The sequence below is a fragment of the Malaya genurostris genome, chromosome 3, assembly GCF_030247185.1.
Source record: "Malaya genurostris strain Urasoe2022 chromosome 3, Malgen_1.1, whole genome shotgun sequence".
NCBI classification, from domain to species: Eukaryota; Metazoa; Arthropoda; class Insecta; order Diptera; family Culicidae; genus Malaya; species Malaya genurostris.
In genome coordinates this window covers 79,728,616-79,740,397 of record NC_080572.1, presented here as the reverse complement: position 1 = coordinate 79,740,397, position 11,782 = coordinate 79,728,616, and the positions used below count along the sequence as shown (strand labels likewise).

General features: G+C 33.4%; 1 protein-coding gene across 3 annotated transcripts; it reads right to left on the bottom strand.

Annotated features, from left to right (window-relative positions):
• Positions 1–6,664: 6,664 nt before the first annotated feature.
• LOC131437851 (uncharacterized) lies at positions 6,665–9,574 on the bottom strand. Of its 3 annotated transcripts, XM_058607468.1 has the most exons (4): positions 9,342–9,384; positions 9,194–9,288; positions 8,005–9,134; positions 6,665–7,788 (listed from the first exon to the last, which is right to left on the bottom strand). In XM_058607468.1, exons 3-4 carry the CDS (start codon positions 9,109–9,111, stop codon positions 7,549–7,551), a joined length of 1,347 nt encoding a protein of 448 aa, XP_058463451.1. In that variant the 5' UTR covers positions 9,112–9,134; positions 9,194–9,288; positions 9,342–9,384; the 3' UTR covers positions 6,665–7,548. The 3 variants fall into 3 exon arrangements, with proteins under 3 accessions (XP_058463451.1, XP_058463450.1, XP_058463452.1); XM_058607467.1 differs by having other exon boundaries at positions 8,005–9,288; positions 9,342–9,574; XM_058607469.1 differs by lacking the exon at positions 9,194–9,288 and having other exon boundaries at positions 8,005–8,398; positions 9,342–9,573.
• Positions 9,575–11,782: the final 2,208 nt, after the last annotated feature.

The following is an 11,782-nucleotide window of genomic DNA, read 5'->3' as shown; positions in this document are numbered from 1 at the left end:
CTAATGTTAAAAATGGCTCAACAATGGACCTCTGCCTGCCGGGTTTGTTGAACGTAAAAAATGGCATCCGGTTCAACGGTCTGTTTCAAAATCGGCAAACGAAGGTCCCGTGTTGGCCTCCTGTTGAACGATTGATTGGACTTTTATTGGACCAATGATCAAACTCATTGGACCAATGAAGGACCACCGTTGAACGTTTTTTTCTAAGTGGGTAGGTAAATGTTGGGAAACGCGAAACCAGAGATGCCATTTATACAGATTTATCTGTATTATACATATTTTTGCATGCTCATACAGATTTAATACAGGGTACAGATTTTATACAGATTTCCTCAATTTAAAACAGATTTATACAGATCTCACTAAGAAGAAGAAGCTATCTTTTACGTTGCATATTGGGTGTTTAAATTCCATGTCAAATTATAAAGTCAACAATTTCAAACTAGATAAATATATGGAATTACAATTCAATCATGGATAAAAAAATTAAAGAAAAACTATGACACTTCGTCGTTGAATATTCTTGTGAGCGTGGCAATGACTGATTGAATATATCATCCTACAACCACAATCTATTGGAATAACATCTTTTAGCATCATTTTGTTGTAAGAATTTCATTTCATTAGTGAATACAGATTAATACAAATTTTTTATACAAAGCAATACAGATTTTCTATAAAAATATCTGGAATCTCTGCGCGAAACATATACGACCAGAGATGCCATTTATACAGATTTATCTGTATTATACAGATTTTTACATGCGCATACAGATTTAATACAGAGTACAAATTTCTTACAGATTTCTTAAATTTAATACAGATTTATACAGATTTCACCAAAAGTATTAAGGAAATAATTAAACTATCTAAAAGTATTTGAGCTATCTATTAGTATTTGATTGCAATGACGAGATAAACGTTTAGGAATCAACGTACAAATCACTTTTTAAAATATATATTTTTTGTGCAGAGATTTAATGAAGAACACTGAAATCCATTTATATTAAAATTTGTAACTAAATTGAACTTAAAAGTTAGACAAGTCTTGGCATCATGAAACATTATTGCCAGACTGACAGTTGTATTACCTGACTCGACGCTGCATATTGGGTTTTGGAAATCCATCTCAACTTATGAAGTGAACATTTTCAAATTAGACAAGTATATGGCACCATAATTCAATTGTTGTTGATAGGAAAAAAATATGAAATTTCGTCGATGAATATAATATAAGATATGAAATTTAATCTACCACTCTATAACCATAATCTATTGGAATAACACCTTTTAACATAATTGTATTGTAGAAATTTCATTTTATTAGCGAATACAGATAAATACAGATATTTTATACGAATCAATACAGATTTTCTATGAAAATATCTGGCATCTCTGTATACGACATACACCCAAAACTAGAGTGCCTATAACCAGAGTGGCGACATCTCATCCGAAAGTTTACCAACAATTCAAAACATTCCATAAGCTTTACATTGAATTGACAGGTCGTTTGCTCGTTTGGAACTGGGAGCTGTCATTCCAAACGAACAGCTGTCGCCACTCTGATCATAGTCACTCTATCCAAAACGAAACCAGTAAATCGGCCCTTACACGTGACAATATTATTGTCAATCCAAAGTATTGTCAATACCATCAATCCAATTGACTTGGTAACTTGAGTCCGCATTTTTCGAAAAAATCAAGCGTTTGGAGCTTCAAATATTGCAACTGAACATTGAAACATTGAGAGAAGAGTTCATTGCACATATTTAACAGTTTCTCTCTGAAGAGAAAGTATTGTCGGATTGATGACCAGGTTTGTTTCTTTGACAATATTTTCGTCAATCCAATGAAGTTTCCACTACACGATCAAAAGTATTGTCAATACTCCCTGTATTGACAATAATATTGTCTCGTGTAAGGGCAGTTTAAGAGTTATGTAAATTTTTTTAAAATCATTTTCAAAAATGATAATGTTGATGTGAGGAAAAACATATACGTTTCATCATCGACTCATCGTTTTGAACTGCTGTTGAAACTTTAGAATTCAACTTGAACCGCAAAACAGGTATAAAAGTCCCTCTAGTTTGAGTGTCACCTTTTTAACGATTACGCAGAAGGGCAACTACTGCCCAACGTTTCGATACATTAAAGTTGATTTAAATTTTTTTTTTAATAATAATTTTGACGAATTCGAAAATTCTTTTGAGATCGATTATCAGCTGTTTTTCAAAGGATTCGGATTCTACAACAATCTCAATCTTAGTAATACAAATAACTATAAAAGGCGAAACTGTCATTCCGTTTGTTTATGTAAGTTTCATCCTCCGTCTTCCATGCCAACAAACAGGTTTCAATTGTTAGAAAGGAAGGGCGAAACTATTAATTTTCGTTATTTTAGATAGTTTACAAACTTTTTACTATTGGAAATAGAGAATGAGATTATAAAACTACGCGCAGATTTGTCTTAGTCGCGAAAACCAGCCAATTTCAAGAAAAATGCACGAAGGCGAATTTTATTACTAACACAGGAAGTAGAGAAGTAAACAAAACGAAAAAATGTGAAATTCTTTTTATGTTTATTGATTCAGTGAATATAGAAGAAAAGCGGAAAAAATTACATACCTTTTAAAGATAAACCAACAGTTCATCGACTTACAAAAAAATTGATCTGAGAATAATGATAATTTCTAAGTAGGACTTGAAACTCCATATGCTTTTAATGTTCGTTTCGCTCTCCTTTGAAAAACGGTTCATATTTGCCTTGACACACATTGAATCTGCCATATTGTTCTTTCTTCTTTGTATATAAACGTTTTCAGAAAACTAAATAACTTTTTGGCGTGGTGTCTCAAAGTGTGAGCACGTCCTTTTGCGGATAAAGTCGATTTGCTCACGTAAAAACAAAACTCTAGACCAGCTATTCTCAACATGTGGTGTGGGAGTCCCTGAATCATTTTCATGAAAAACTTTTTCTGGCAGTAATTGATATTAGCAGTACGTGTTGTTGTGTTACCTTAAATCATTGATTCTTTAATCATTTTATCGGTCATTTCGAATATTCCTTTAGTTGGGATAGTACTTGCATGTGTCATGATGGCGCCACGTTACCCTACACTGAAAATCATTTTTACCTATTTTTCGAGGAGAAATCACTCATTGTCGAATGCATATAGAGCAACCTTTTTAGTTCTTTTCACTGTGAAACACGTTTCTAACAGGCACACACTTAAATTTTATAGCTGAGTCTCGGCAAAAATATGCCGAGATTCGCACAGCCGAGTAATCAGTAATCATCTCGGCAAAAATAAAATTACTGAACGTCTCGGCACCCTCAAATTTGACAAACGTCAAATATTGCCGATATCGTCAGCATAAGATTTACTGTTTGCTCAGTGAAACGTTCACTGAATATTCGGCAATCCAATAAAACGAAAAATTGAAAAAATAAATTACCGAATCATCAGTAATTAAAAATCTAGTCGATTAATTTTGTCTGTGATTTCTCAACACTATAAACACGCCATTTAGGATCAAAAATTCATTTTATTAATATTAAAAGGAGGCTTACAAATTTGTTGCCAGCATGTAGCATCCAAAAAATTTAAAAAAATTGTCGGAAGGCTCGCATTTGATACCGAATACTGCAAAAAACATCTTTGTTTTAAATGCTGACAGTATTTCCGGTCCTTTGGGAATTATTACATCTCTCCAAACTAATGACCAGTCTCCTTCGCCAAATTCCTCAGACATCACTACGATCAGCTGCGTTTCCGGATGCCTTGAGTCGAGCTGGAAATATAAAAATAAATAAATAAATATATATATATATATATATATATATATATATATATATATATATATATATATATATATATATATACATATATATATATTTATATATATATATATATATATATATATATATATATATATATATATATATATATATATATATATATATATATATATATATATACATATATATATATATATATATATATATATATATATATATATATATATATATATATATATATATATATATATATATATATATATATATATATATATATAAGGTGAGATGAAAAAACTGCAACAAAGTAAAACGCCATAATTTTTTCATTTTTTTTTTAAATTTTATTGAATGAAAGCAAAAAATGTCGGAAATAACATCAAATTTGAGAATCGGTTTAGATTTGTTCGAATTGGCCACCTTTGGCACGAACTATGGCCTTCAAACGGCCAATGAAACCATCACACGCTGCCCGAAAGTGGCTCTGCGGTATTTTGTCCCATTCTCGGCGAAGCGCTTGCTTGAGATGATCGACACTTTGGTATTTTTTAGTGCCAACCTTGCTTTCCAAAATACCCCAGGCACAATAGTCCAACGGATTGGCATCCGGAGATTTTGGTGGCCATTGTGCGGTGGAAATGAAGCGAGGAACCTCATTTCTTAACCATTCTTGGGTGGCGCGTGCTGAGTGCGATGGTGCTGAGTCCTGTTGGAATGTCCAAGGTCTGCGGCCGAAATGTTTGCGTGCCCAGGGCTTCAGAACTCCCTCCAAAATATTTTCGCGATAGATTTGCGCATTTATTTTGACCCCACGGTCGATGAATACGAGCGGCGAGCGACCATCGGCTGTTATGGCGGCCCACACCATCACCATGGCCGGCTTTTGAGTTCTGGTGGCCAACCGAAGTTGCAAATTTTCAGCTGACCTCTCTGGCAAGTAAACACGATCATTTTGTTTGTTTACAAACTGCTGGATAACGAATGGTTTCTCATCGGAGAAAACCAAATTCGGCAGTTCACCACTTTCGGCCAAGCGAAGCAACTCTTTAGCTTTTTCGAGTCTAACTTTTTTTTGCGCATCAGTAAGATCTTGCACTTTTTGGAACTTCAATGGCTTTAGTCCAAGCTCATTTTTCAATATTTGCCGAATGGCATATTGCGATATGTTCAGCTCACGAGCCATTTTTCGGCCACTGCGACGCGGATTTCGTTCAATTCGCTTCTTCACTTTTCGAACCATTTCTGCCGATGTTGCTGTTTTTTTTCGTCCACTTCCTTGACGTCGGGCTTCGCTACCAGTATCACGGTAACGAGCGATGGTACGAGACACAAAAGATTTATTCACTTTTAAATGCTGGAGGGCTCTAACGATAGCCACTTGTGGTTTTCCAGCCAAATGCAAAGCAATCACACTATCACACTTGAATTCCATCACAAATAACTTTTTTTCTGAAAAATTCCCACCAAAATGCTTTTGTGCGCTTGTAAATAATATAATGAGCTGTCACTAGAATAAATCTGACAGCTGTGGGACGAGCGGTTTAGAAATGACAGCAGTCTGAAGTTGGTTGCAGTTTTTTCATCTCACCTTGTATATATATATATATATATATATATATATATATATATATATATATATATATATATATATATATATATATATATATATATATATATATATATATATATATATATATATATATATATATATATATATATATATATATTGATTTCAGGTTTACAAAAATTTTCAATATTCAATGATGCATATACGGTATTGTTCAAATAAACTTACTTTGATCCATTGAATTATTCCATGCATTGGGTTATTTTTTAGCATATCCCCCAAAGTTTTGTCTCAAGGACGCTTTGAGCTCCGAGTTGCGTGTTTTCCCTTATTATCGCGAGTGCTCTGATAAAGTCGCTTTTTATAAAGCGAAACATTCAAGCTATTTATCCAATATGTTTACTTGCAAGTGGTTCCACACTTCTTCGAAGATTACCCATTTTTTCACTGGAGAATTTCATCAGAAAATAATCGCGCAATGCGAAGCGAAAATGCTACGCGGCAATAAATGACAGCTGTTGTGCTGAATCTCGGCAACAGCTAGCGCATATTCCGTAATCTCGGCAAACGTCTCTGCTGATGTCGGCATATCTGTTGTTTACTGATAAATTCAGCAAGCAATTATGCCAAATTTCGGCAAAGTGAAGCATTTTACCGAAATGTCAGTGAATGCATTTACCGAAGTTCAGAAACATGCGTATTGATTACTGAGCAATCAGCAAATTTACGTGTTGCTGATCAGTTTCGGCAGTTTCTCGTCATTTTTAAACTTCATATTTTTATTTGCAGTTGCAAAACAAAACAAAAACATGACAGCTGTCAAAGGTGAACTTGATTCATCGGCAGTTCTTTGTGTCGTCATCGTGTAAAACCTAATTTGACAGCTATCGGTGGTTTGTTCACGTGTTCATTCTAATTTGAATACGTGTTGTAGGAAATGTAATCAAACTACTGGTACATGTCAAACATGAACTTTATTCATTACGAGTTCAACCATGGACCGGTTCAGTGACGGCTGTCAAAACCAAAATGACATAACATTCGTTCGTCTTCTTTCGTCTGTCTAAATTTAACTTCAGATTAGTTACTCTTCAAATTGTATTCGGAATTTATGAATGGTTTCGCATACATGATGACATGTGGCACCGTCTTTGTAGAACCACACTCCACCGAGTCCAAATCTTCCGGTTTATGCAAAAATAGTCTATTATCATTTAATGAACATTTTTTGACGATATCTATGGAAAGGCGTTTACACAGTAATCATCGTTTAATAAAACATTTGAATTATGACCATAACAATAACTTTATTGTGAACTTTTATATCCGTTTACTGTTATATTAATTACTTTTAATATATTTGTTTTATTTTCAGGTAGGGTTTCGGCGCCAATATTTATTACAACTTAACTCTTCAAGTTCACAGATAAGCGGCCCTTGCACGAGTCATTAAAAATGTCATTAGTAAAAAGAAATATCATTTTAATGAACGTGTAGTGGTGCACTAATGACGAAATTTCTAACAAATTTGAATTACATCATTTAAATGACATCATTTAAAATGACATTTTTAATGCTCGTGTAAGGGCCGCTATAGAAGTGAGTTTATTCTCTTTCCTAGAGCACATTTTCATAGAGTCGTAGCTAGTATTGTCGTATGTTAAACATATCGACCATGATTAATATATGTACAGGTGTATACATATCATGAACATGACTAGATGATTTTTTGGGAGAATTTAGTAAAAGAAGTAATACTTAATGAACTATTCTATAGATGGAATATACGTGGCGTATATTTTGGCTCCTCCGCCGTTTTCCCATCTTGGTCTAGATTTGTTATGAAATCCTGTTTTATACCGTTTTTGTTTCCAAGGGTGGTACTACAGGTGTAGGGTAGAAAAGGACGCCTTGATTACACTCAAATTGGAACGAGTATAGTCGATGAAACACTACGTAAGTGCAGTGCTGCAAACAAAAACGGCATTTGAGTTTTCATTGGTATATTTCAAAGAAAAGAATTCGAGCTGGATGCAAATTTCACGCGATTTAAACTTAAACTTTTAACTGTTTTACATACGAATCGACCAAAAAACAAAATTTCAATTAATCAGATATCACATTTTTTTTCAAACATTTACGTTCTATACATAAAATTCACATTTTGTAACCCGTCATCAAGTTAAGGATCAACATTTTTTTCTATCCGTAGTATAGACGGGGTTTCATCATATTGCTCATTTGTGAAAACAGTCGATCCTACAGTGGAAATACGACATAGAGGCATTCGGTGTTTCAAATGATCGAACGTAATATGATTTTTAAAATTTTCGCGAGTGAAAACATAGAAAAAGCAATTATCGATGTTGAGTTTGTACAAACGAGGAAACTTTTCCGGAATAGCCTTCACGAGTGATATTTCCTGTGAATTAAAGGAAGCATTAGTTTGGATTTACAATTTAAACTTATTTTTCAAAAAGTCTTATGTTAGAACGCAAGCCACTCTCTTTTTCTCAAGATAAAAATACCGAGAATAGGATTTACCCCTAAACTAACAGTAAGTTTAGTTTCAAGTAAAGAGGAACATTTAGAGCAATGAGCATAGGACTTTTTGTAAAAAAGATAAAAAATAAATTACCGTAACGATGGTGTGTAACACGAGCTTCTGTAAGGATTGCAGTGTTGGGCAATGTGTGAACAGATAATTCGATACAGACATATCTCGAATTGTTAGCGTATGAAGACTCTGTAACCTATTTAAAAATAGGAATGATTCGCAAGATAACTCATAATCGAAATTCAATAAATTGAGGGTTGTGAGATTAGTGAATCTTTCTGCTATTTGTTGAAGAAATTGAGCGTGGTTTTTCTGCGAACTACTGTAGGATAACGTTGTCAGCTGGTGTAGATTCGTGCATGGTAGCGTAGAGTAATGTTTGTACGGCATCAGTAGTTCCTGTAGTGATGGTAAGTCTAGCACAATAGATTCCCCAGCTGTCGAACAACCACGTAAGTTTAAATAGCGCAATTTCCTAAAATTAGAGATAAATTCTACCATCGATGAATCCAAAATGATGTAATTGATGGTAAGATGGGACAGCGATTCAGCACTTGCAAATACCTTCAAATAGTTATGTCGAATCATATTGCATTTATCTATAATTTCTAAATATTTCAGGTCTTTAATTGTGTCTAAAAATATTTGAGTTCCTTGCCAGCTTATGTTAGTTGGACTAATAGTATACGGTAAATATTTATCATTTTCGATTGCTAGACGGAGCTTTATAAGATTCTTGAAGTTACACAAAAACAATTTAGGAACTAATTCCTTGGATTGAAAATTTATAGTTAATTCTCTAAGTTGCTCACAAATCGACTTTAACAGATTAATATCATTCATATGTCGGACAACTAAGTTTAGGGAGGTAAGTTTGGGAACTAGCACATGACATGGTGTACTTTGATAAAACGATAATTTCAGTCTTTGTAGTGTATCGTTTCGTATTTCTAATCCGTTCTCGAAGGTTTTGAATCCTTCATTCGCTAGAATATTTAAACTTATAAGTTGCTTTAGATTGTACAAATTCTGTATCACTATATTGATTAGCTGCTCATGGTCTGATCTTAGAAACAAATCAACAGATTCCGCTGCAGCCAGTCCACTGGGGAAGGATTCCCTTATCGCCGCCATCAGCTCTTCTGTATCGAGCATGGCATTTGAATGAAATTCAATATTCTTTTGCATATTGAGTAAAGCAACATCAACTCCTGAGAAAAATTGAACCTTTGAGTAGTTGTATAGCACAAGCTTGGTCTGGCGAAGATACCGATCGGATTTTATGATTCCATTCCATCGACGACAAACCAATGCAATGCGTTTTCGTTCTCCCCAAGAAAGGGAATCAAATACTCGACAGAGTACCTAATCAAAACAGTGTTATTTCAATGTATATTTTAATTAAGTAAAAACATTACCTCTGTTGGAAAATACTCAACATCCATCGGCGCGTGATTGATAATTTTGTCACTATTTCTGATACCACCAATATACCAAGTCTATGTCAGTGCAGTTTAAAAATATTGATAACTTAAACAATCCACGAGTAAACAACTTCGCATGTGTACCAGGTTATATATATATATATATATATGCACTTGAAAAAGGATGCATGTATCAGAAAGGTTGAAAACAAGTAAATCGGATTTTCAGACAGAGAGACAGGCGTTAACAGCTGATGTGTTATGTACTGCTGTTCATTTGTACTCCCTGTGGTAACTTTTAGATCGATGAATTTAAATTAGACGTTTGAAATAGTGTAACCTGCATGTGAAACCAGGTTTGTTGGATGATTTGAGGGAAACTGAAACTAAACACAAATGAAACTGTTGACGATTAGTAACGTGAATTATGGTTTTATTTCCAATTGATTAATTTTGTTACTTCAAGTCGTTATACCAAATACGTGCGGCTCGGAAGAATTTCGATAGGACCGGCAGTCTGTCAAGTAGCTCTAGGCCCGTCACTGCCGTGCGAAGCTCGTAACCGACAAAGCACACTTTTTCCTAGCATTTTTCTCTATCTATTTACCGGTTGTGGTAAAAATCGGTTTACACCAAGTGTTACTCAAAACATACAAATCACAAAATTATAAAAAAAATTAGTATTAACTATATATTGACGAGTTAAAAAGTCAATAAATAGTTAGGGCAATTAGACGATACGTGTATTTTCAAGCTGAACTTTAAACCCGGTTATTTGATCGGTAATGGTATCTCTACACGCAGTGGAAAAAATTGTAAGAATAACTTATTTCGGGTTTCACACAACGAATTTTTTTGTTGAAATAGTGACAATAAAAAATCTGGTTTGATATAGCCAATATTGATTCTAGAAACTACAAAACATGATAATTATTTTTTCTCAGCAGATTAGTTTGTTTCAAGCGACATTTTGATAAAAATAACAAATATTTTACTTAAACGATCCTGTCAATTTCTTGACAAACAATTTCACAGTAAATTCAATTTGAAAAATTAGTTTTTAATTAACGAGCCTTTGATGAAGTTAATAATTGTAGCGCTTTAAATTCACAAATCTCTCAGTTGAATTAAACTTCCTTGAATTCAGTTATTTCAACTAGCGCTTTTTATTTTTGAAATCATTCATTTTTGTTTGTTTCTTTAAATAAAATAATTTCTTCCAAACATATTTACAAGGGTAATTTTTGATACTACTTTTATTTTTATTTATATTCGTTTTAAATTTTCTTGCATTGTTTTAATTGATTTTTTTTCAAACATCTAAGACGAACATTTTATTCCCATGCCACAATCAAATCCAGTTTTTTTATTTTTATAGCATTCAACGCTTCGATGCTCCATCAATTTTCAATAAATTCGGTAGAGATGGAGATCCTGCATCAAGTATTGTTTGTAAAGAAAATATGTTATGTTATGTTATTATAAAAATATTCTTAAATATCAATCCATACGCTTGAATTGTTCAAAATTCCCCAGGAATAGAAAAGAACGGATGAAATTTTACTAAGAAAACGCGTACAAACTTTTCCGTACAAAAAATGCTGTGATTTATTCGCGAGAAAAGAAAGCGGTTTATGAAACATGGAACTATTACGGTTCATTTAAACAGTAAACTCAGTTGTATCGTTACACTCTTAGATCTTAGAAAAATTGAATCTATATTTTTCATGACATAAAGATATAACAGAATCAAATCAACGTGAACATTTCGATACTATCAATTCAACTTTGGTTGACACATAATAAATAGTTAGTTTATTTCAACAAAAAACTCAGCATGAACAAATATATTTTTCATTTTGTTAGGCCAAAATTTTGATTCAAATCAAACAGAGATCGTTGTTGATGTTGAAGGGTGCAATGGGTTCAAAACAATCATATTCTAGCCTGAAATAAACATAAATCAAGTTCAAAAATCTACTAACTGTTTTGTTATTTTAAACTTGCTCCATTTCTCTGCGTGTAGTGTTAAGAAACCTACACACTTAAATTTTATTGCTGAATCTCGGCAAAAAAATGCCGAGATTTGCACAGCCGAGATATCGGTAATCATCTCGGCAAAATAATAATTACTGATAATCTCGGCAATACTAAATTTGTTAACTGTAACATTTGTAACATTCGACAAGAGATATTAAATGACAAGTGTTTCACCGAGTTTCAGTAAAAGCAAACACACTGTTCGAAATCTCGCAAACGGATTTGCTGATTTCGGTATATCTGTTGTTTACTGACAAGCACAGCATAATATTTTTCCAAACTTCGGCAAAAGAACGCGCTTTACCGAGATATCAGAATATTACATTAACGAATTTCGGAAAAGAGCATATGGATTACTGAACAATCAGTAAAATGTCGTGTTGCCGATCTAATTC